This window comes from Salmo salar, chromosome 05 (genome assembly GCF_965601325.2).
Source record: "Salmo salar chromosome 05, fSalSal1, whole genome shotgun sequence".
NCBI lineage: Eukaryota > Metazoa > Chordata > Actinopteri > Salmoniformes > Salmonidae > Salmo > Salmo salar.
In genome coordinates, this window is record NC_138295.1 from 35,150,760 (window position 1) to 35,174,799 (window position 24,040).

General features: G+C 45.8%; 2 protein-coding genes across 4 annotated transcripts in view; one reads left to right on the forward strand and one right to left on the reverse strand.

Annotated features, from left to right (window-relative positions):
* Positions 1-11,553: 11,553 nt before the first annotated feature.
* On the forward strand, positions 11,554-16,096 carry npas4a (neuronal PAS domain protein 4a). The gene is made up of 8 exons (XM_082974918.1): positions 11,554-12,364; positions 12,845-13,008; positions 13,104-13,206; positions 13,308-13,617; positions 13,733-13,842; positions 13,945-14,080; positions 14,213-15,945; positions 16,068-16,096. The coding sequence occupies exons 1-8, from the start codon at positions 12,190-12,192 to the stop codon at positions 16,094-16,096; spliced, it is 2,760 nt and encodes a 919-aa protein (XP_082831044.1). The 5' UTR covers positions 11,554-12,189.
* A 3,202-nt stretch (positions 16,097-19,298) lies between these two features.
* Positions 19,299-24,040, reverse strand: part of mrpl11 (mitochondrial ribosomal protein L11) — a 59,543-nt gene continuing 54,801 nt past the window's right edge. For all 3 annotated transcript variants that reach the window (XM_014199662.2, XM_082975176.1, XM_045718116.2), the window contains exons 4-6: positions 22,736-22,829; positions 22,130-22,289; positions 19,299-19,536 (exon numbers count right to left, since the gene is read on the reverse strand). In XM_014199662.2, coding sequence (XP_014055137.1) covers positions 19,434-19,536; positions 22,130-22,289; positions 22,736-22,829 — 357 coding nt within the window. In that variant the 3' untranslated portion in view covers positions 19,299-19,433. The remainder of the gene's footprint in view (positions 19,537-22,129; positions 22,290-22,735; positions 22,830-24,040) is intronic.

Consider the following 24,040-nt stretch of genomic DNA (forward strand, 5'->3'; position numbering starts at 1 on the left):
CCATAGCTTTTTGTGCATATTATTTCACCATGTCACCCTTCTTAATATAGTCTCATTTCTCTCCGATTTCTTCATCTCCTGTTTCTCCTTTTCCTTCAACCAGTATGTCCTAATTTCCCCCACAGTGTGCTCTGGTCGTAGCCAGTTGACCTTTCTGAATGTATCCCCCCAGGTCCACTGTGGTCCAGTGCCAGTGGCACTCTCTTTCCACAGCTGCAGAACATGCCTGGGCTTCATGTGTGACAACCACTGAGAGAATGGAAAAGATCTCTTGAACAATGAGGGAAGGCAGGGTCAATATATGGGTCAATATTCACTTAAGACTCATTAGCCTTAATATGTGGGGCATAACAAGGCGACCTGGTCTGCAGTGGCATACTTACTGAACAGCCACAGCCTCTCCCCTGGGTGACTAAAGCCATATTGCTTGGGTAGTGATTCTTCTCCAGTCCACAAAAAAAAAACAGGGGAAAGCCCTAATGCCATCGTCCATCGCCTCCGCTGCTGCTCACTCTGCCCAGCCAGCCTCCACCTTGGCACACACGTACGCACGCGCACACACACACACACACCTCCCCTCTATCCTCGCTCAATGGAGATGACTCATACGCCACGCAGTCTTACGCAATCAGGCCCAAAGTGAAGTCTGTAGCCAGTACAGCCACAAGGAGCCGAGGGTGAAGTCTGTAGCCAGTACAGCCACAAGGAGCCGAGGGTGAAGTCTGTAGCCAGTACAGCCACAAGGAGCCGAGGGTGAAGTCTGTAGCCAGTACAGCCACAAGGAGCCGAGGGTGAAGTCTGTAGCCAGTACAGCCACAAGGAGCCGAGGGTGAAGTCTGTAGCCAGTACAGCCACAAGGAGCCGAGGGTGAAGTCTGTAGCCAGTATAGCCACAAGGAGCCGAGGGTGAAGTCTGTAGCCAGTACAGCCACAAGGAGCCGAGGGTGAAGTCTGTAGCCAGTACAGCCACAAGGAGCCGAGGGTGAAGTCTGTAGCCAGTACAGCCACAAGGAGCCGAGGGTGAAGTCTGTAGCCAGTACAGCCACAAGGAGCCGAGGGTGAAGTCTGTAGCCAGTACAGCCACAAGGAGCCGAGGGTGAAGTCTGTAGCCAGTACAGCCACAAGGAGCCGAGGGTGAAGTCTGTAGCCAGTACAGCCACAAGGGGGCAGTGTGACACACAGCTCTCTCTCCCAGGCTGAGACAGGAATAGTAACAACCCGAGGTGATGGAATCTGCTGGTTTTGTAACCTGACTACTGAACCTGCCTTCCCTCTCTCTATCAGTGAACTCCTAGGCTTAAGAGATGCAGAGGCACTATGGATCCACACACTAACATGTACAACAAATAATAGCCACGTGTAGTGTACACAAGTATGTGGACACCCCTTCAAATGAGCGGATTCAGCTTTTTCAGCCACACCCGTTGCTGACAGGTGTATAAAATCGAGCACCCCGCCATGCAATCTCCATAGACAAACATTGGCAGTAGAATTGCCCGTGCTGAAGAGCTCAGTGATGTAGGATGCCACCTTTCCAACAAGTCAGTTTGTCAAATTTCTGCCCTGCTAGAGCTGCCCTGGTCAACTGTAAGTGCTGTTATTGTGAAGTGGAAACGTCTAGGAGCAACAACGGCTCAGCCGCAAAGTGGTAGGCCACACAAGCTCACAGAACAGGACTGCCGAGTGCTGAAGCGTGTAGCCCATAAAAATTGTCTGTCCTCAGTTGCAACACTCACTACAGAGTTCCAAACTGCCTCTGGAAGCAACATCAGCACAAGAACTGTTCATCGGGAGCTTCATGAAATGGGTTTCCATGGACGAGCCTAAGATCACCATGCGTAATGCCAAGCGTCGGCTGGAGTGGTGTAAAGCTCGCCACCATTGGACTCTGGACCAGTGGAACCGTGTTCTCTGGAGTGCTGAATCATGCTTCACCATCTGGCAGTCCGACAGACGAATCTGAGTTTAGCAGATGCCAGGGGAACGCTACCTACCCCAATGCATAGTGCCAACTGTAAAGTTTGGTGGAGTAGGTATAACTGTCTGGGACTGGGAGCCAGGCCTAATCGCCCAACGTCAGTACCCGACCTCACAAATTTTCTTGTGTCTGAATGGAAGCAAGTCCCTGCAGCAATGTTCCATCATCTAGTGGAAAGCCTTCACAGAAGAGTGGAGGCTGTTATAGCAGCAAAGGGAAGACCAACTCCATATTAATGCCCATGATTTTGGAATGAGATGTTCGACGAGCCGGTGTCCACATACTTTTGTGGACACGTGTACATTAACACACACCAAACATATGGCATCAGAATGTTAGCCTTAGCTGAGGGCTTAGTGGTCAGATCATAGCTAACAACGTGATGGTGTTGCGGGATATGGAGGAGGGGGGGAGTGGTGTATGTGGGAGGAGTGTGTGGGTTACAGGGGAGGAACAGAGTGGTACAAGTCCCATGGCATTTCCTGTTGGCACTGAGACACAGAAATGACCTGAGTGAAATGGGATCAGACTGTACTGTGCCCGCACAGTGGGCACGGGGAAGGATGGCACTATGTTGTGTGTGGGCGTGTACGGGCATTTGTATGTGCGAGGGTGTTTGTTTGTGTATGAGTAATAAGACTGTGAGTGTGAGTGTGTATGCAGACGTGGGGAGGAGTGTTTGGGGTGGCAGTAGGGAGCGGAACAGTGGGCCTGTCTTTGCCACTTCCACCCAGGTATGAGCTTATTTCCCTGGGCAAGCCTTCCACCGTGGGCGGGCCAGGTGTGGGGGTGGGAGTCAGTGGGACGGTAATGGGTTGTTCCGCGGAATGTGTCCCTTTCACGTCCCTTTTAAATTCTAAGTAGAAACTGTGCACCAATATTGGTATTTTGTTGCTTTGACAAAGTCATTTCTGAAGATGTGATTAAAGACACTATGGATACACACACAAATATGTACAAAGTCCTAAAACAAGAACATGTCCCTGATTTTAAGGTCAACCCTGTTACGTGAACTGAACTCTCATTTTAATAGGATGAAACTATTCCTTTTTGAATCATTTTTCGAAAGAAACATTGAACATCTAATAGTCAAATCATAGTGTAAAACCAGGTGAGCTGGTTCTACTCTTTTAGGCCATTTTCTGGTGTTCTGTGGGGAAGAACTGAACGGGTCGGACGTAACACATCAACCCTGTTACCCATAGATAGACAGGCTATACATGTTTTCACTATTTAAATGTTTTTGTGAATCTTGCATTCAACTGCCCCTCTCTGTTGCACACAACAAGCTTCCATCCCCCCTCTTATGAGGGGATTCAATTGTCACCCCTGTTATGGTCAACCCTGTTACTGTTTTTTACTGTTACTGTTTTTTTTGTCACCCCTGTTATGGTCAACCCTGTTACTGTTTTTGGCACTATAGTCATTTTTTTATTTAACCTCTTGAAATAGGTAAACATGTTTTTGATTAAGTTGAACATGGGCTCTTTATTAAAATTAGGTGAAATAAATGTTCATTTAAAACAAAATTGTTCATTTTGTGAAATAAGCGTAATACAATCACAAGCACAGGGAAGACATCTAATGGAAGATATAGGGCACTCAATCTAACGACATCTCCAACATGACCGGCTTCTCCTAGAACTCACATAACCTGCTCTGTACCCAGGCTAAAGACAACCTGCTCTGTACCCAGGCTAAAGACATAACCTGCTTTGTACCCAGGCTAAAGACATAACCTGCTTTGTACCCAGGCTAAAGACATAACCTGCTCTGTACCCAGGCTAAAGACATAACCTGCTCTGTACCCAGGCTAAAGACATAACCTGCTCTGTACCCAGGCTAAAGACATAACCTGCTCTGTACCCAGGCTAAAGACATAACCTGCTCTGTACCCAGGCTAAAGACATAACCTGCTCTGTACCCAGGCTAAAGACATAACCTGCTCTGTACCCAGGATAAAGACATAACCTGCTCTGTACCCAGGCTAAAGACATAAACTCCAACTAAGCATAATTGATAAGATGCCATCTTCTGTGCACAAACCTTCAAAAGCAAAATAGAACAAAGCCTTTCAGCTTCATTGGATAACGCAACTTATTTCACTCTCTTACTCTCTTTAACCACTGTGGTTGTGGATATTTTTATCAATAGGGGAGGAAGGGAAGGTAATGACATTGCCCTTAGCCCCCACCCTATCGTTGAAATGAGTCCATTAATACAAATCAGGAGAGTGCTGTGGAATCTGTGAGTGTCATCAATAATAGTTGCTACATACGACAACACAAACAACTCTGAATGAGTAGGGGGGTGGGACAGGAAATGATCATTCTATTTTGGGATCTCTATGGCCCTGTATATATAAAGAGAGTACTCCTATATAGAGATACCCAAAATGATAACAATGCACAAATAGCCAACAACAATCACGAATAGTTATCTAAAAATAGCAACCAAGTAAGTAAATGTTACCAAATCAAAAGATGCTTCATGAATTTGAATCTGGACAAATCGAATGGTCGTTAACTTCTTAAGTGGATGCGCCTTCATCTGTAGCCAAACCTCATTGAGTTAGGCAGCCATGAATGGGTCTGTGAGGTCAGATAGAGAAACCTGCTCTAAGATAGACCGGTGGGTGAGAGGTAATTGCACTCTTCGTTTGTAGAGAATTGAATTGACCTCTAGATACCACATAGCCTAGGGCTTACAAATGACATTAACAACAAGTCATCTCCCTAATTTGTAACCCATTAGCGCATCACCTTTATCCAATTAGTCATTTAATTGCTGTATATGTTAATTACGCAAGGTCAGTGTAAGATCCTGAACACATGTTGAATATCTCAATGAAGTTAATGGACCAATGCATTAAGAGGCCAAGTGCACGGCTGTCCAGTGTAAGGGATTGGAACCAGCTAGATGGAGAAAAATACCATAGAATTACATACAGAATCTCTAAAATTCTACAGTACACCAGTGAATTTGAGATTCATACAGTTATGAAACTAGGGACCTGTGAGTGGATGTTAGGTTTTAATCCCACACCTTTCTGCATCTCTCATGTTTTCTCGCTGGTTTGAGAAATGGTTTTCATAACTTTTCTCCCTTTCAAGGTCAGACATTAAATGTTGCAAATACTTCCAACCTTCATAGTGGTCTCTTTGAATAATAACCCATTCCATATCTACCCCACCTTCCATTTCTTTACTCCGTGCGTAAACGTGGTTACTAAGATACGACAACGTGTTGCTATGGACACGTGGGCGTATGGAGGCAAAAGGGCTCGAGCTGAAAGAATATTCCGCTATACAGGAATACATAACAGAAAACAAAAACGGTTATGAAAGCTATGTAATTGAAAGGAAGCTGAAGTGTATTTTGACGGAGTGCAAACGTACAGTTGATACCTTAACAAATCGCTGGCTTGGATATCCATATAGTCCCCCTGGACATTTCACCATGGATTTGGAGACCCTGTTAAAAATGTCACTTAAAGGAGAAATGCTATTTTTTTGGGTCATTTGTACTTTGCCTACACAAATCAGTAGTCTATCAAGAGGGATGAGAGGCGCACCTCTCCAGAATGAACGAATGCCAGTCTCCCACGCACCAACTGGACACCCCTTAGTTCTGCCAAACGATTCTGATACCCTTTGACAGTGTTGTAAATGTCCATATTGGCTGTTGTACAAACACAACACAAACATCCTTACCGTGATCAATGGCCAATTTAGTTCTTTCTCAGGTTTTATCACTTCCACCATAATATCAGTTAGAAAACATAATGGCAATGATAAGCAGGTTATAGAGAGAAGGGTGCTGATGGATAGAACGAGTTAAAGGGTAAGCCACCATTATAAGATGCCTATATGCAATGTTAAGCTTATAGGAGAGTATGTGGGCACTGTGTTTTTGTCAAGGGGGGGGGGGGGGGGGGGGGGGGGGGAGAGGAGGGGGATGACAAGTAATTGACTCAGTCCATTCATGCATCTGGTCAGGGCAACTTCAATGAGAGAGAGAGAGAGAGAGAGAGAGAGAGAGAGAGAGAGAGAGAGAGAGAGAGAGAGAGAGAGGAGAGAAGAGAGAGAGAGAGAGAGAGAGAGAGAGAGAGAGAGAGAGAGAGAGAGAGAGAGAGAGAGAGAGAGAGAGAGAGAGAGGAATAAGTGTCAACCTGCTAAAAATACAGAATGTTCTGTGTGAATGAATAAGTGTATGATTGAACAGGACAAATAGAAAGGTGGTTATCACTGCATTCACTGCACCTCAAGTAAAATTATGACAAATTCAAAAAGAATCTGGTCAATGAACCAACAGGAGGAGATGTGCTTGGAGAGAGGCTCAGTGGAAGAAATCGAACCGAAATAAATAAAGGTATAGATGGGCTCTTCATTCTAAAGCCAAAATGAAGGGCACTTTATTATCTCTCTTCCTTCCTCACTCTCTCTTTTCCCGTCTGTACTGTGCCTCTCTGACTACACACTCTCGCTCTTCCATTAACAATTCTGCATCATTTCGACAACACCAACACCATTTTCACTGATTCTCATTGTTGATTATATGTCTTTGCCTGACTTTTTAAAATATTTACAGGGAAGGGAAGACAAAACATTCAGGAATTGTTCATTGGTTTCCCCTTTTTGTCCCTCTCCTCCCAACTCGCTCACTATTTAGTGGACATCAGATTTCTTGTCCATAAGCAAATACACAATCATCTCTGGTCCACTGCATGTCTGCCCATTCCTAACCTATTGTCCAAAATAAGTGCAGGATAGAAAGACTGACAGAGGGTGAATGAGAAAAACAACTGCTGCTAGGAGGTCTCTGGTGATGTCACACATCTACATCACATCACCATAGCAACACAGCATCAGCACCAACTTACTAAAAAAGGAGAGAGACAGAGAGGATGAGAATGTCTGTGGCATAGAAACATAATTATTTTACTTCTATGGTCTGTGGTGGTATGTAACAGTGTGATGCTTTTACATAATATATACATATGCATTTCATGTGGATTGCACAAATTCAATTACATCACAATACAGGTGAACATTTTCGCTCATTTATGTCAGTGCTCATCCCAACGCTAACAATCATATTGATGGTCTTAATAGAATATAATAATGTTGACAAATCATTCTGATACCCATTTTTACCATGAAATGTATCCAGAAAGTCTTATTTCTAAGACACTTTATGTTGGTGGAAGAACAAAGAATGGAAAATAACTCTCTATCTTTGCATTCAAACTATATCATCAGAACTATTGTGCTCATGATTCCCTGTGGGTTGGGATAGCTTAAAGACCATGAGGGGAGGGGGGAGAGAGGATGAGCTTGACACCCCCAGCACTAGGCGACTGCTCCAGCTCTTCTGAGACCAAACTTCTAAAAATAAACTGAGTACTAGAAAAAAGGAAAGAAGTACAAGGCTACAGGCTCTGGAAGCATCATCATCAACAGAGGAAGAGAGGGGGGCTGAGGGAGGATGGGGGATTGGAAGCAGAGAGTGGGTGTGCGTGGGCGTTTGTTCGCGCTTCACTTCTACTGGTTGGTACTGTTTATGAATCTGGCTGCATTTACACCAGACAAACATGCAGAAGTTGTGTGAAACAACTATACCTGCATGCTATACATGTGAAAGCATGCACTGTACTATAAAAGCATATGGTGTCACACATCCTATTAACCACACCACACACACTCTGGCTACCATGCATGTCTCAGACTGTCCTATCTCGCTGTCTTCTGTCCTATTAGACTACGTCAATATTCCAACACATCATACCTGATCTTAACTGCTGTAGCCCTAAACCTCTCTGTACGTCCCACAGTCTCTTTAATCCACACTCCTTCCTTCCCTCTCTCCCTGTCTTCTCTCGCTCGCGCTTCGACGCAGGAGTGGGAGGTGTTGCTAGGCGACAGATTAGCTCCTTTCTTTCAAGAAGCGGAGCGCAGAACTTGATTCTCTGGGTGTAAAAATAAACACCAGTGAAAAGAAAGAGTCTTAAGGAAAAGGACAAGTAGCCTTCACCTCTGCTATTAGAGGCGCACATTGTCTTTCCCCAGACAGTTATTGGCTGTGATCCTTTGGAGCTCAGTTGGTAGAGCATGGCTATTGAAATGCCAGAGTAGTGGGTTCGATTCCCGGGACTACTCATACGTAAAATGTGTACACATGACTGTAAGTGGCCTTGGATATAAGCGTCTGGTAAATTATTTTCCTCAAAACTCACCTTTCCCAGAGAAGGTGAGACATAATGCACTTACAGTCATGGAATAAAGATAACTCTCTATAGATATCGCTATTTCAGTAACAATAATCTATGCCAGTAAGAGTAATTTATTTCTAACAACTACTGTTATCTAACAGTTCTTACCAAAACATACCATGAAACCTGGGAGAAATGTTAAGATTATTTTTATTTTTTTAAAACTTGGTTAAACAATAATTCTGAGAAGACAGGTGAATTACAAAATATTTCCTTAGATCAGATGACCAGAGAGATTGTAGTACATACTGTTTGCTTTCTATCCCATAATCAACACATTCTCCCTATTATATTTACACTGTGGAAACTGCAGAGAGACACCTGTTGCCATGGGTGATGCCGAACCATTTGGCCCTTTATGGACATTAAACATGCCAGTGTATGACTGCAGTTCATGTAACCAACATGTAGGCTACAACTTGTTCTTTACCTACAAGTTATGTGCTTGTTATGCAGGTGTGCATTATGTATGTGTTAGTTTGTCAATGTGGAGGCATCACTGTCTGTCATTGAGCCATGAGACGGCCTAATGGAAGTCATCTCAAAAGAGACAGGCCAGTCATCCCTGTGACCCTCTTCCCCTCTCACAACCGCCTGGCCACAGCCAGGTTCCAGTCAAAAATGGTGAAGATGTCCCACTCAGGCTGTTTACCATTGATACAAATGGTCATAGTTTCGGTCTGCTTAAGGGGTGTCTCTCCCATGGCAGCTGGGTCTGGTCTGCGTAGTTCATTGACTGTTTGAACCAGAAGAAAGAAGCAAGTGAGGTGTCTCGCTTCCTCTTCCATCTCTGGTTCACGTCTCCCACCCACCAGTGATACCTACACAGGCCCATCTCATAATGGCTTCCATTATCATGACAAGCCCTGTAATGGAAATGATGGCCATTTGTCTGGACCACTGCTGAGCTAACACAGTGTGTGGGACACTTTAAGTGCTTCTGAGACTGCCTGGCAGAAAAAACAACTTTGAGTGTAGGCCTATGTGTAATTGTACACTGAGAGTACATGCATAGAGATGACTACTATTTTGGGTGAAATATTGGATAGAAATAGCTATTAAATGTATTTTGAATATTTGTGATCCAAAAATGACTTCCTTAGACCGTACATTGGAGTAACAATCCATAGAAGCCTACCAACAACCAACAGACCAGAGCATAGATTCCTCAAACATTTTTGGATGGGAGACACCTACGCCTACCAGCCTATTAACTTACATAGGAGAAAAATCCCTTTTCACTCTACCCAGTGCTGAACGTAGTGGTTGTAGTTATCTTCATTAAGAGAAAGGTCTGTGATTTTATCCACAATACAACATCACAGGTCAACAGTCTGATAGGGGAAAGCAAGGTATGAGTAGAGAGGAAGGTATGAATAAAGAGGACCAATGATGTAATGCAGGTCCATTGGATCGTACATATGCCTTGCAGAAAGCAACATTTGATGAACTTCATCTCTCTATGTGAACATTGCTGTTTAGGAATACATAAATACATAAATGCTCGTGTTTTTTATGTTTAGGCACAATAAACGCTCATAGAGAGAGAGCAGTGAATCTCTACGGAGTGCTGAGAAAGCAATGCCGCCGTCCATGGTGCTGAAACCTATTGCGGTCGCTCTAAAGTATTTGCAGGGAGAGGTAAGAATGTGATGGCATATTTTAGCCACAGACAAACGTATATATGTCAATCCAATTGTGGGATGCTGTTTATACTATTTTATCACAACATGTTACTGCACATTTCCAAATGGACCACATTAATGGTCCGTGAAATCGTGAAAGTTTGTGGACATGCAACATGTTAGACGCGTGACACCTATGACTCGTAAATATATGTCTAATTTGAGCCTCAGACAAAAACATCCGTCTAAAAATAGGGAGAAAGGTTATAAAAATAGGGGCGATTGGAGATGTAAGCGGGGGTGCGCCACTGAGTGCATATGTCAGTCACCGGTGAGAGCTATTTATAGAAACGACGAGATTCATCTCTGCACTCAAGCACAGTTTGCAACAGGTGTGCGTGTGTATGTGTGTATGTATGTGCGTGTCTACTCTTCGAGCATCCTAGAAAATATATTTAAGACTACAAAACAGTTTGTATGCTTCAAGTATTACATAGACTATTTGCTCAACTTTAACACGTGGTAAGAACACCATGGCAACACCATGGCAACATACCTTCATACAGTTCCTTTCAAATAACTTCAGAAAACATCACATTTCATCTCAAATTGAACTTTCACAATTTACTGGATCTGACTGTCATCTGCCACAGATTTTTACACGTAGATAAGAATACCTGCTGCACGTCCCCAAGCCTTCCAAGACTATGATTTAGGCGACGTTTTGTATGATAGTTTCATTGAAGAGGATGTATTTTGAGCAAGATCAAACTCTGGTCTTATCAGTTCAAACTAAAATGCCCATAGAGAACGGCTTAGGTTCTGATCACCGTGTTGGGATATGCATCTTATCAAAGCCAATAAACTCTGCAAAATACAAACATGGGTGCTTATAAATAAGACAAAACTGTAACCTGTGAAAATGTTTATTTCACAAATAAATCCCCGTTTGGATGCATGAAGACCCACAACCAGCCAGGTTTCGATGCATAGACTAGACATAGCTCAGTATCACCCTTAGCTACACATTCCGCTCAAATTGCCTTATAAGGAAGGATGTTGCAGTTTATGTAAGATATAGAGTATACAGCGCGATTAGCCTATGTCTCTCCTACAGTATGCTCTTTAGAATTACCCACCCCCTCCTCTGTCTTTGCGCGTTAGCCCTGGAGGCACTGCGCTGCCTGACAACTGAATTACAGTCAGAATGGTGGATTCCATTCATAAAAAGCGATTGAATTTGGTGCTGTAACTCTGCCCCGCGTTTCTCCCTCAAGCAGACTTCCACCCATGCCAGACTATCTTTTCGCTGGAGCATATTTAAAGGATAACGTTGGCATGCATCCGTGTTACCCTAGAGATCGACGGCAGAAGGTTTTACGAAATGCATCGCATCCTTCATAATCTCATAATTACATAAACATATTATGAACCAGTTTGGCTAGGCAAAGACGCATTTGCATCATGTAGGCTACTGATAACCAAACCTACACTATATTAGTAATTATTCATTTTCAGGGAGGATAAATTGTTCCTCGGGTGCCAGACATAGAAACACACAGTCTCTTTCGTATGCATCTCGGTTTCAACCCCCCCCCCCCCCCTCCAGTACACGGTGGTCCGGTGACTCCGTCTACGTTTTACGCTTGTCTCCGCCCATTCCTCGGTTTTGTCCAAATCGGGCTTTTTGCGTCGCCGGAGCTCCCGAAATCAAACCAACGTCATCACTTGGTAGAGGGAAGGGCTGACGTCAGAAAATAGTTACCAAAAGGAGAGGGTATGAGCGGGAGGGGGAGCGGCAGAAGTAGAGAATTTCACCATTGCTAACATTGAATCCCCCTCGTCCACCCTTCCCTCTAGCCCCCCTTCTCCCTACTACGTCGGTGTTGGCGCGTTGGGAGCCCCCCTTCATCACCGGAATCCCGGCCTATATAACTTACTCGAGAGCAGAGTCCCTCCACCAGATTTACGGGATCCGGACATCTGGGCGAGAGACGGCTACTACAGCCGCCGAATCACTCACACTCTGAACGGGGGGAGATACATTCAACGGTTAGCCAGCAACCTTGCTGGACGCTGTGGCGGAACCGAAGAGGAAAAAAATAACTGATAGGAGAAGGTCTGAAGCCTTACTCTGGAACGAGCTGAGATGAAAGTCCAATAGTACTACGACAAGGTTATTACTACTAGCCTATCTCTGACACCTCATCTTGAGGGAAAGATACCCAGACCTCATCAGACGTCACGGTCAATACTATTCCGTTGAGTTACAATTTCAACCGCAGGGAATTTAGTCAATCACTATAACAGGCTACAATGTATCGATCAACGAAGGGAGCGTCAAAGGCTCGGAGGGACCAAATCAACGCGGAGATTCGGAACCTGAAGGACTTGCTTCCTATCTCCGATGCAGACAAGGCACGACTCTCATACCTACATATCATGTCCCTTGCCAGCATGTACACCAGGAAATCGGTCTTCTTCTCTCAAGGTAAGCCCCGATTTAGTTTAGAATCGACAAGTTCAAACTCAGTGTATAATCCATAACCTACCTATACATAGCTACAAACATTTGTGAATGAAACATATACTGACAGACTGTTGCTTCAATCTGTCTGAGCTAGTGGCATGCTACCGTGAGATTTACGTGTTGAATCAACAGGTGCCATATGTCTTGTCGAAAGAAACAGTTGATGAACTTCATGTCTACATGCGAATTATGTTATTTAGGAATACATATAATGGAACATTATTGTGTTTGGTTTGAAGTTCTTGGGTGAAAAAGGCTTTTAGAGCCGTGTGTCGCTATCCAGTTCCTGAAACGCTTCTATCGCTATCCATGGTACTGAAATCTAATGCGGCTGTTCTATAGCTATTGCAGGGAGCAGAACCGTTGCACTGGTGCTATGATGACATCCATTAGCTAGACAGAAACGTTAATTCATTTTTTTTCATAATATTTTGTTTTTAGAATCGGGATCTGCTGGCAGTCTCGAGGAAAGCGCGAGGTTCCTGTCTTTCCACGAGCTGTCGGAGCTGGTGCAGGAGCTACCTGGGTTTCTGCTGCTGTTGACCGGGGAAGGCAAGCTGCTCTACCTGTCAGACAGCGTCTCCGAGCACCTCGGCCACTCCATGGTGGGTCCACGGGAGACCGTGTCATGTCTAAATATTAAGCACATAAGTTAATAAAAATGTCATGACAATATGTTTAATATGAACTCCTCTTTCAGGTGGATCTGGTTGCCCAGGGTGACAGTGTGTATGATATCATTGACCCTACTGACCACTTCATCATGAGGACCAACCTGGCCCCTCCTACTTCACCTGACACAGGTAAGACAGTGGTACAGAACAGCGGTACCAATGGCTTGCATTTATTTCCCTCAGATCATTGTTGATACTCACAATCCCTCCTTGCCTCTTCTTTCCCTCAGATCGTCTATTCCGTTGTCGTTTCAACACTTCCAAGTCGGTGCGCAGGCAGAGTGCTGGGAACAAGCTGGTTCTGATCCGGGCGCGCTGCCTGTCCCCTCCCTCCTCCTCTACCACCCCAAGCACCTACTGGACATCCAACCCTGTTTGGATGTGCTTCTGTTCCCCTCTGGAGGCCGTCCCCACCCGCTCTGGCCCCGGGGGGGACCACGTTCCTGCTCTTATCCCTCCTGCTGCTGAGAACAACTTCTTCCTAGCCTCGTTCCAGTCTCAACACAGCCGAGACATGAGGCTCCAGAATGCACAGGACAGGTGAGGCCACACCCACTAACAAGGCCGCGCCAACTGTTGCATTGGATCTTCTGAGTGATAATATAGTTCTGAAATAGCATAAACTTACCATGTCTTCTCTCCATCTTCCCTGCAGTGTCAGTGTTTACCTAGGCCTCGATGTGTCAGCCCTGAGGTCTCGCTCCTGGTACAGCCTCCTCCACCCACAGGACCTGTCACACGCCTCTGCTCAGCACTGCAGCCTGTGTAAGCACCAGTTCAGTGATACCACACAGCCACCACACAATTACACTGTATCCACTTACACCCGATGTCTGATGTTGTTCTTCCCTCTTTGTTCCCCCACAGTGAGAGAAGGAGGAGAAGGTAGATCTGAGATGGTGGTACGGGTGGAGTCTGCAGACCAGTCCTGGGTCTGGCTTTACATGGTACTGCAGCTGGAGGCAGGAGACAGCCCCATCAGCAGCAACAACTACATACTTAGGTACTAGCTCTACCCTATGGCAGATCATCATAACACATCGCCAAGAGATATAAAGGAGATGACTGATTGCAATAAGCAGAAGGGAATCTTACTAACCATTTCCGTCTCTCACTCTTTCTGTTTCTCTCTCAGTGAGGCGGAGGCGTGGTCGGTGAGACAGCAGCTGAGCACAGAGCAGACCCAGCTGACCCTGGTACTGAGTACCAGTACCTCCCGCCAGGACAGCTTGAGCCTGTCCAGCCCAGACCAAGTCTTCACCCCCAGCAGCAGTGGCCTCTCAGCCCAGTCCTTTGACTTCAGCATGACTGTGTCGAGTGTGGGCTCCTCCGATGAGACAGGGGGCACCACCACCGAACCCATGCAAGTGGAGGGCGACCCTCGCTCTAGTATTTCCTCTATTGAGGAGGAGAGCTTCTTCCAGCAGCAGCAGATGCCTGCCCCTGTCCAAAGCCCATCTGCTGCCTCCTCCCCCACCCCGGTTACCGTTGCCACGGTAGCAGACCTGGACTTCCTCACTCAGAACATTCTCCTGCCCCCCTCCTTCCAGCTCGAACCTCCGCTGCCTGCCCTTCCCCTGCCCCTCCCCCCAGTGCCCACCTCCCAGGAGCAGCAGACCAAAGAGTTTGTGTGCACGCCCCCCTACACACCCCAGCTGGGCGGTGGCAGCTTCCTGTTCGGCGAGCCCCTCTTTAGCTTCGACCCCACTGGCACCACCACCCCCCCTCCCTCCACCACCACAGCTACAGCCACCACCTCCATTGCCACCTCCCTCTCTCCCTCCGCCCCACCCGCCCCACCCACCACAGCCTCCAGTCCTGCTCCCCCCTCCTCCCTGTGCCTCACTGGCCCCTCCACCGACCTGTTCTTCCCTGCCGATCCCTGCAGTGGCTCTCTCTATGAGAAGCTACCCCCCACCCCTGACAGCCCTGGGGATGGGGACTGCACAGTGATGACCTTGCCTGAGGTTCGGGGACCCCTGTATGTAGATGTCCCTTTAGGGCCCCTTCACTACCCCCTCGAGGGCCTCCTCACCCCAGAGGCCTCCCCCGGTAAACAGCCCTGTCTCTCTTTCTTCTCCCTGGAGAGAGAGAGGGAGAAGGAGAGAGCAGAGATCTCCCTCTTAGCTCAGCATATCAGCTCCTTAGCAGAGGGATTCTACCTGGATCCTCTCTTATCCAAGCTCTCCCCTCCTTCCATGTCCCCCTCCTCCTCCCCTCCCTCCCCCTCCTTCTCCCCATCCCTAGACACCGCTGGTGTTGACTCTAGCCACATTCTGGGAGAGTTTTACCCTGTTAAAGCGTGGAGAGGCCTGGACTTCCCCATATTCCATGATGATGACTCTCTGTTTGAAGAGAGCATCTTAGAAGCCCTTCTCCAGGACTTCTCCACCCCTCCGCCCCTCTCCCCCACCCCCTCCCTCCCCCCGCCCTCTCCCCCCAACCCAGTGTGCTGGCACTCACCCTCCCACTTTGAGGGGGTCAGCCACTTCTGTAGCGTCCAATCGGCGCACTGTAACCCCACGGCCGGGTGTGGGGTGATGTTGGCCGGCGAATCCGGGGCGATGGCAGAAGTGGAGGGGCTGGCGGAGGAGCCTATGGAGATTGAGGTGGCGTCATCACCTCTGTCCTCCTTCTCCTCCATCCCAGCATCCCCTCCCCTGCGACTCACTGCCTCCCCCACCTCCGCCCCCTCAACGCCCGTCGACCCCTCTACACCCGCCGTGCCTTGCGCTCAGTCCCTCCTGGAGGAGCTGGCCGCCCTGGAACCCATGTTTGGGGCCGGTGCCTCGATCGCCCCCGGCTTGGGTCAACAACCTGAGTTGTATCAACTCCAGTGTCACCAGCCGCCACAGTGCTTCCACAAAGGTGAGAATCATCCAGTTCACTTGTTCTACCGTCTTTCTCTGTTTGAGAAATGAATTAAGATGTTTTAAACCTGAACATACCAGACTAATGACCCCTTTCTCTTTGTCTCTTGTGTTTTTCAGATGGGAGTGGAAGTGTTCCTCCGTTCTAAAATAAGTCTGTGACTTACTTCATTAAGTATGGCATATTGTCATATTTCGTGGAGCTATTTTACTGAAAAGTAAAAATGATTTAAGTGTATAAATATATACATAATGTATACTACTAAAGGACTTGAACTCCTACATGTCTACTGAGAACAAAGATTGCCTTCATATTTTTGTTCATATATTCATCCCTGTATTTCTATTTCAACAAATGGTGCAACATTTACATAATGGTGCAACATTTACATAATGGTGCAACATTTACATAATGATGCAATATATACATAATGGTTCAACATTTACCAACCGAATGGACCAACAACTGACTGAGTTTTGGGTCCATTTGGTGCCTCTCAGCTTTTCTGTAACATGAGCTTCAGATTTGATCAGACAGAGACGTAAACAAAACCTCTGACCTTGTAAAGCGCCGTTTAACTTCCAGACGCGCATTTGTATTCACTCGTAGTGAAAAACCTGTTGTGAACAAAAAAAGAACACATTCCTTGATATTTCAATAGGGAAATGACTTAACGGCATTATTGCTTGTAATGCAGCAACGCAAACCCAAATCACAAATGTGGTGAAAGTCTATGTTTACAAAATCTCTACTGACCTGGTACAACCGCTGACAGTAGCTGACAAAAGGGGATCCGATTTCCTCTCTCCCATCTTCAATATTCAGTTTCCACAGAGAGACACATAGTTCTACTCTGACCTTCTGGTACTCCTCTCTCTTGTCATAGCCTTGAAGGCCATGTCAAAATGTACAAATACTGTAGTTAAACTACGCCAATACTTCAGACACTTTGATCTTTGAGTTTGCGGCTGCACATTTTAAAACATTTGACTTCATGTTATTTCTCCATTACAAACTTGTGTATCAATGTGATGTGCAAAGAAAATACAATACAAAACATATGAAGACAAGAGATCTTGGAATGTCCACAAGCAGGAACGCATGACGAAGGTTTCCGGTATTTACTAGGTGTTGCCAAATGGAAATCGTCTGGAAGTTACTCAACAACTGTGTGTGGTTCTGTTGTGTACAGGACCAGCACATTGTACAATAGACTCTGAATGTGGGCTCTTTAGGTCACTGTTCTCTTTGGCTTGGCTTGAAGGGTAGCTATGCTGGATTTTCTTGCAGCATTAATATTTGCAATGCTGGCAGTTTATAGCGGCTCCTGTGTGCCTGGCATGGCCATGGCCTGCTGAACTCTAACTGAACTCTTTCTCCATGTCCATTAACCAATGGACAGTCACATCATAGCTCGAATGGAGTTACGGTATAGTGAGACACAACACGACTACGCGAATGACAATGTGATTCTTCTTTTTTGAGAGGGGTTGGAAGAGAAAAAAAATGGAAGTTTTGTTTTAAAAAATGACCTGAAAAATAGTGTGACGGGGTGCTATTTCTATTCAGTTCCTCCTAAGCGACACGGGTTGAGAATGGTACTATTCCCATGGTGTCGACATGCTAACGTAGAGTTGTCTACGGTCAAGTAAAGGATTGATTCCTACGTTCTAGCTATTAAATGCTAAGTTGAACATATGTGTAGGTATATTATTGTATGTGTTATATTGAAAACAATTATTGATGTTCAATGCATAAAGCATTATGTCTGTGGATATATGCACATGCCGGTTTTTTTTTTTTTAAGGGTTGTACACATTTGTACATTTGTATGAATACATCAGTCTGTACATAGAGACATTTCTATTGTTTAAGAGGATCTATATACACATGATGATATATTGAATGGACATTGTGGATCAGTGTTCTCTTGTGTTGCTGATAAGTGTATTTGTTTGTCAAACAAATGCATTTATATTAAAGTGCACTTAAAGCGGTTGGATCTCTGTCGTCACTGTCAGTCCTCCTCATCCTCCTACCTACAATCATCATCCCTCCTTCCTCTCCTCGTTTCTTCCCCTGGAGCGAGCTCCGCTCAGCAACAGCACTGACGCACACACACGAGGAGGCAGTGTCTCATACCATCTGACTCAGACTGACGCACACGCTCCACACCGAGGCTCTCTCACTCACACATGGCCTCCCACTTAAGCAGGCGTGCTCGCGCTGACGTTGAGACACCCACACAATAGGACCCCCCCCCCCCTTTACAAATAGCAGCTGCCCACACTCACTCAATGTACCTGCTACACTGACAGCGCGCGGTGATGGTTTCAGACTCCATATATAGGCATTCCTGTCAGAGCTCTGATTCAAGCAGCCCCCCCTTTCCTCAGCCTCCAACTCAGATGGGAGAGAGCGAGAGAGCGAGCGAGCGTGATGGACAGTTATGAAGAAATAATGCTTCAGAACCTAATTATACAGCAGGTAGATAAATCATGTACTATCAATCACTGACTAGTACCCGGTGCAAGTTCTATGCTCTTCACATCATGGAGGGTACATTTGGGTAAAAATCATTAGCTGACTGATGGGCATTGCCACGTTACAGTGTAAATGAATCCTGCCACCTCTCTGGTCTCCTTTGACATTTATTACAGTCACCCCCCAGGTCCCTGAAACCTCATCTCAGCGGCAGAGCTGCAGGAAACAGGGTGCAAATATGAGACCTTCAACACCTTAAAAACTAAACCTGGAGAGACAAAGCCCTGCCGTACCATGCTGGTTCCTGCAACCGAACATTTTGTTCCAGCACCATACCAGTCACTGCAGTGAGCCTCCTGGATGTGAGCGCAGCAGAGACAATGGAGCAGTTCAGCTATCGCCTGTCATCTTGTGGCCAAGAAAATTAGTACACTTTTAAATGCTTGCAGCATTTGCAGCATTTTGTGAAGCCACATCAATAAGGCATCCTAGTTTTCACCTGGACTCACCTGGTCAGTCAGTCATGGAAAGAGCAGGTGTTCTTAATGTTTAGTCAAGTACAGCAGTTTCTCTTCCTTCCTTGATACCCTCATCAAACGTGTTAAGCGTACAACGCTGTGGTGGGAATGCAAATACATGTTTCCAGATGCATAGCCAGAATGCCATTAGCCACACACACTCAGTTTTGACAGATGGCAAGCAAAAGGAGATGCAGCAATTTGTATAACAAATTCCTTTTAATAAAACGGGTTGGGCTTGGTTTGTCAAGAGAGGAGATGCATTCCTTAAATCAAATATTTCAACTCTGAGGCAAAACATGAACCTTGCTGAGAAAACTGGCATAAATACACTCACACTTAAAACCATTCATAATAACAAACGTTTATTTCGCTTAGCAGAACAGAGCAAAATGACAGTTATGACAGAATGTGTGTGTATGTGAGTGGTCTGTGTAGGTTACAGGGCCAGTATAAATACATCTGTAGGAATGAGGGCGGCTCTCATTTCTTCTTCACTGACACTGCCTCGTCTGCAGCTGCTGCCTCCACTTTCAACCTCTCCTCCTTCTCCTCCAGGAAAGTACTGTACTCCTCGGCCGATAAACTGAAAGTGGGATGAGAGGGAGGGAAGGAGAGAGGGAGCAAAAGTAAAGCAGTCCTAACTGAATAACGGTGCGTCACAACAGAACCATAACAATGCCAATGATGACAATGACACTTATTTCCAGTCTATCAATACATATGAGAGTACAATAGAGTACCAAAGTATGAGTCATAATACCCATAAAACCTAGCGGTCCAACAAGGAAATGGTTCCAATTTTCTTTTTTTTTCTCCACCATTTATTTTTCTCATAGGGGATTTTAGAAACATTTAAAAAGAAGGGCTGTGTTTCATGTAGGCTTACCCTGACGTGGTGTTTTGATGTCCAAGAGCTTTACAGGTTACGGCAACTTTTACCAATATATTCGCCTGTATTTACCCCCCAAAAATGAAACGCAAATTAGCTGCTAATGTGGCCATCATAAAGAACTACAAATGCCATGATCTGAATGAGGCTGCCGAATCGAGGCAAAGGTAGGAATCTCTGGATTAACTAATGTTAATAACTACATTGGGAATTAATACATTTGCTACATTTCTTTAAATGGACAAATCTGAAAAATGTCTTGTGCAAGTCTTAAATTGGCACAATACAGTGGGGGGAAAAAGTATTTGATCCCCTGCTGATTTTGTAAGTTTGCCCACTTACAAAGAAATGATCGGTCTATAATTTTAATAGTAGGTTTATTTGAACAGTGAGAGACACAATAACAACAAAAAAATCCAGAAAAACGCATGTCAAAAATGTTATAAAATGATTTGCATTTTAATGAGGGAAATAAGTATTTGACCCCTCTGCAAAACATGACTTAGTACTTGGTGGCAAAACCCTTGTTGGCAATCACAGAGGTCAGACGTTTCTTGTAGTTGGCCACCAGGTTTGCACACATCTCAGGAGGGATTTTGTCCCACTCCTCTTTGCAGATCTTCTCCAAGTCATTAAGGTTTCGAGGCTGACGTTTGGCAACTCGAACCTTCAGCTCCCTCCACATTTTTCTATGGGATTAAGGTCTGGAGACTGGCTAGGCCACTCCAGGACCTTAATGTGCTTCTTCTTGAGCCGCTCCTTTGTTGCCTTGGCCGTGTGTTTTGGGTCATTGTCATGCTGGAATACCCATCCACGACCCATTTTCAATGCCCTGGCTGAGAGAAGGAGGATCTCACCCAAGATTTGACGGTACATGGCCCCGTCCTTTGTTGCGGTGAAGTTGTCCTGTCCCCTTAGCAGAAAAACACCCCCAAAGCATAATGTTTCCACCTCCATGTTTGACGGTGGAGATGGTGTTCTTGGGGTCATAGGCGGCATTCGTCCTCCTCCAAACACGGCGAGTTGAGTTGATGTCAAAGAGCTCCATTTTGGTCTCATCTGACCACAACACTTTCACCAGTTGTCCTCTGAATCATTCAGATGTTCATTGGAAAACTTCAGACGGGCATGTATATGTGCTTTCTTGAGCAGGGGGACCTTGCGGGCGCTGCAGGATTTCAGTCCTTCACGGCGTAGTGTGTTACCAATTGTTTTCTTGGTGACTATGGTCCCAGCTGCCTCCCGTGTAGTTCTGGGCTGATTCCTCACCGTTCTCATGATCATTGCAACTCCATGAGGTGAGATCTTGCATGGAGCCCCAGGCCGAGGGAGATTGACAGTTCTTTTGTGTTTCTTCCATTTGCGAATAATCACACCAAATGTTGTCACCTTCTCACCAAGCTGCTTGGCGATGGTCTTGTAGCCCATTCCAGCCTTGTGTAGGTCTACAATCTTGTCCCTGACATCCTTGGAGAGCTCTTTGGTCTTGGCCATGGTGGAGAGTTTGGAATCTGATTGATTGATTACTTCTGTGGACAGGTGTCTTTTATACAGGTAACAAGCTGCGGTTAGGAGCACTCCCTTTAAGAGTGTGCTCCTAATCTCAGCTCGTTACCTGTATAAAAGACACCTGGGAGCCAGAAATCTTTCTGATTGAGAGGGGGTCAAATACTTATTTCCCTCATTAAAATGCAAATCAATTTATAACATTTTTGACATGCGTTTCTCTGGACTTTTTTGTTGTTATTCTGTCTCTCGCTGTTCAAATAAACCTACCATTAAAATTATAGACTGATCATTTCTTTGTCAGTGGGCAAACGTACAAAATCAGCAGGGGATCAAATACTTTTTTCCCCCACTGTACCCGTTAGCTAAGATGTCAGCTAGAGATGATGTGCAGGAGCTCGCAGGGATTTGTCTTGCATGATTTCTACTTTGATGCTAATTAGCATTTTCAAATCAGAGTAAATAGAACCTTTATATACTGATAAAAGTCACCTTGTCCAAGAGAGATTTACACGGTTATCAATACGTCACGCTAGGGTAAGCCTACACGAAACACAGCCCTTATTTAAAGTCTTTCTAAAATTCCCTATGGGGAATATTAATGGTGGAAACAAGGTTTTATGGGTATTATGACAACTCCACTGTGGGGCTCTATAGAGTATGACCCTATAGTTTTTCATTACTATGTATTGTACCAATATTACTCATGTGTGTGCGTCACAGTGCTTTAGTGCGGAATCCCATTTATGACACTGGGCACTTTGAGAGAGGAGGGTCTTACTCGTTGACGATCTCAATGCCCAACGAGCGAGCCGAGCCGATGATGCTCTTGACGACAGTCTCTATGGAAGCGTTCTGCATCTTGAAGGCCTCGTCCTGGGCCTTGACCTGAGCAATCTCATACACCACCCTTACAGACACCTTCCCTGCTATCTCATGGCCTGGAGATGGAGAAAGAGATGGAGTCCAGAATGGGTATAAGATGAAGAAACTGAGGGGGAAAGATAGACAAGAAACCGAGGGGAGCAGAGGGTGGAAGAAAGAAAAGTTGGGGAGCAAAGGAGAGCCGAGTGTGGGAGGAAACGAAGGAGCGATCGGAGAGAGGGAGTAGCCGGCGCAGACGGGGGAAATCCATAATTCTCTTTCTTCAGCCCACCACCTCTCCCACTACCTTCCTGCCTGTAATTGCCTGGCTTAAAGTTCCCCCGTCGATCATAAATATATCATCAATCAAAGACATTCAATCTCAGCCCTAACGCCCTGTGGGAGACGTCGTCTGTCTGTCCGTCCCTCCGGTACAGGGCTAGTCTGGCCTCAGACAGACGTTTACAGCGATGGAGTAAACGGAGGAAGAGAGTGGCACCAGTCAACAAGGTCCAAACCTTACCTGTTTTGCTGGCTCCTTTCTGGATGCCAGCCGCCTGCTTGAGGAAGTAGGACACTGTGGGTTGGCCAATCGTCAGGTCGTACGTCCTGTCAGGCTGCAGGGAGGGGGAGAGATGGTGAGGGACAGAGTTTTAGATGCCTTTTAATCCATCAATCAAGGTGTGATCAAAGAGGAATGGACGCTTTATGAAGTGGAAAGTTGCTCTCACAACCTCGGTTCTGCATTACCTTGTCAATGGAACAATCTATCATTAGTGACTTCACATTGAAATGACAACATTTGTCCCCATCTATGAAATAGCCATTAGTTGGGACGGCCCAATGATCCTGGCATGGATCTGGTAGACATCCAAGAATTACTCTCCATTTAGGGATGGTGACTTTGTAAAATAAGATTTGCTACTTCTTTCTTTTTGTTGAACAGGATGTGTCAGACGGGGAGAGAGAAATGAACACAAGCCAGCTCAAGGCTGCAAAGGTTCCAACCGCACTGTGGCACGCCAGGGAGAGACACATTCACTACACTAGCTAAACCAGGTCTGTCTGGGAGATCGCATTAGAGGGTGAAGCTCCTCAATACATGTATATACACACTACATGACCAAAAGTCTGTGGACACCTGCTCGTCGAACATCTCATTCCAAAATCATGGGCATTAATATGGAGTTGGTCCCCCCTTTGCTGCTATAACAGCCTCCTCTCTTCTGGGAAGGCTTTCCACTAGATGTTAGAATAGTGCTGCTGGGACTTGCTTCCATTCAGCCACAAGAACACTAGTGAGGTTGGGGCTATTAGGTCTGGCTCGCAGTCGGAGTTCCAATTCATCCCAAAGTTGTTCGATGGGGTTGAAGTCAGGGCTCTGTGCAGGCCAGTCAAGTTCTTTCACACCAACCTCGACATACAACTTCTGTATGGACCTCGCTTTGTGCATGGTGACATTGTCATGTTGAAACAGGAAAGTGCCTTCCCCAAACTGTTGCCACAAATGTATATGCTCTGCTGTAAAGTTAAGATTTCCCTTCACTGGAACTAAGGCCTAGCCCGAAGCATGAAAAACAGCCACAGACCATTATTCCTCCTCCACCGAACTTTACAGTTGGCACTATGCATTGGGGCAGGTAGCGTTCTCCTGGCATCTGCCAAACCCAGATTTGTCAGTCGGACCGCGAGATGGTGAATCGTGATTCATCACTCCAGAAAACACGATTCCACTGCTCCAAAGTCGCTTGGCATTGCGCATGGTGATCTTAGGCTTGTGTGCTGCTCGCCATGGAAACCCATTTCATGAAGATCCCAAGAGCAGTTC

Bases quoted from the DNA above. Each gene is read 5' to 3' on its own strand.
- npas4a (XM_082974918.1), top strand. From the start codon at position 12,190: ATGTATCGATCAACGAAGGGAGCGTCAAAGGCTCGGAGGGACCAAATC. The intron at 13,009-13,103 runs GTGGGTCCACGG...CTCCTCTTTCAG, and splicing joins AGCACCTCGGCCACTCCATG to GTGGATCTGGTTGCCCAGGG. The intron at 13,207-13,307 runs GTAAGACAGTGG...TCTTTCCCTCAG, and splicing joins TCCTACTTCACCTGACACAG to ATCGTCTATTCCGTTGTCGT.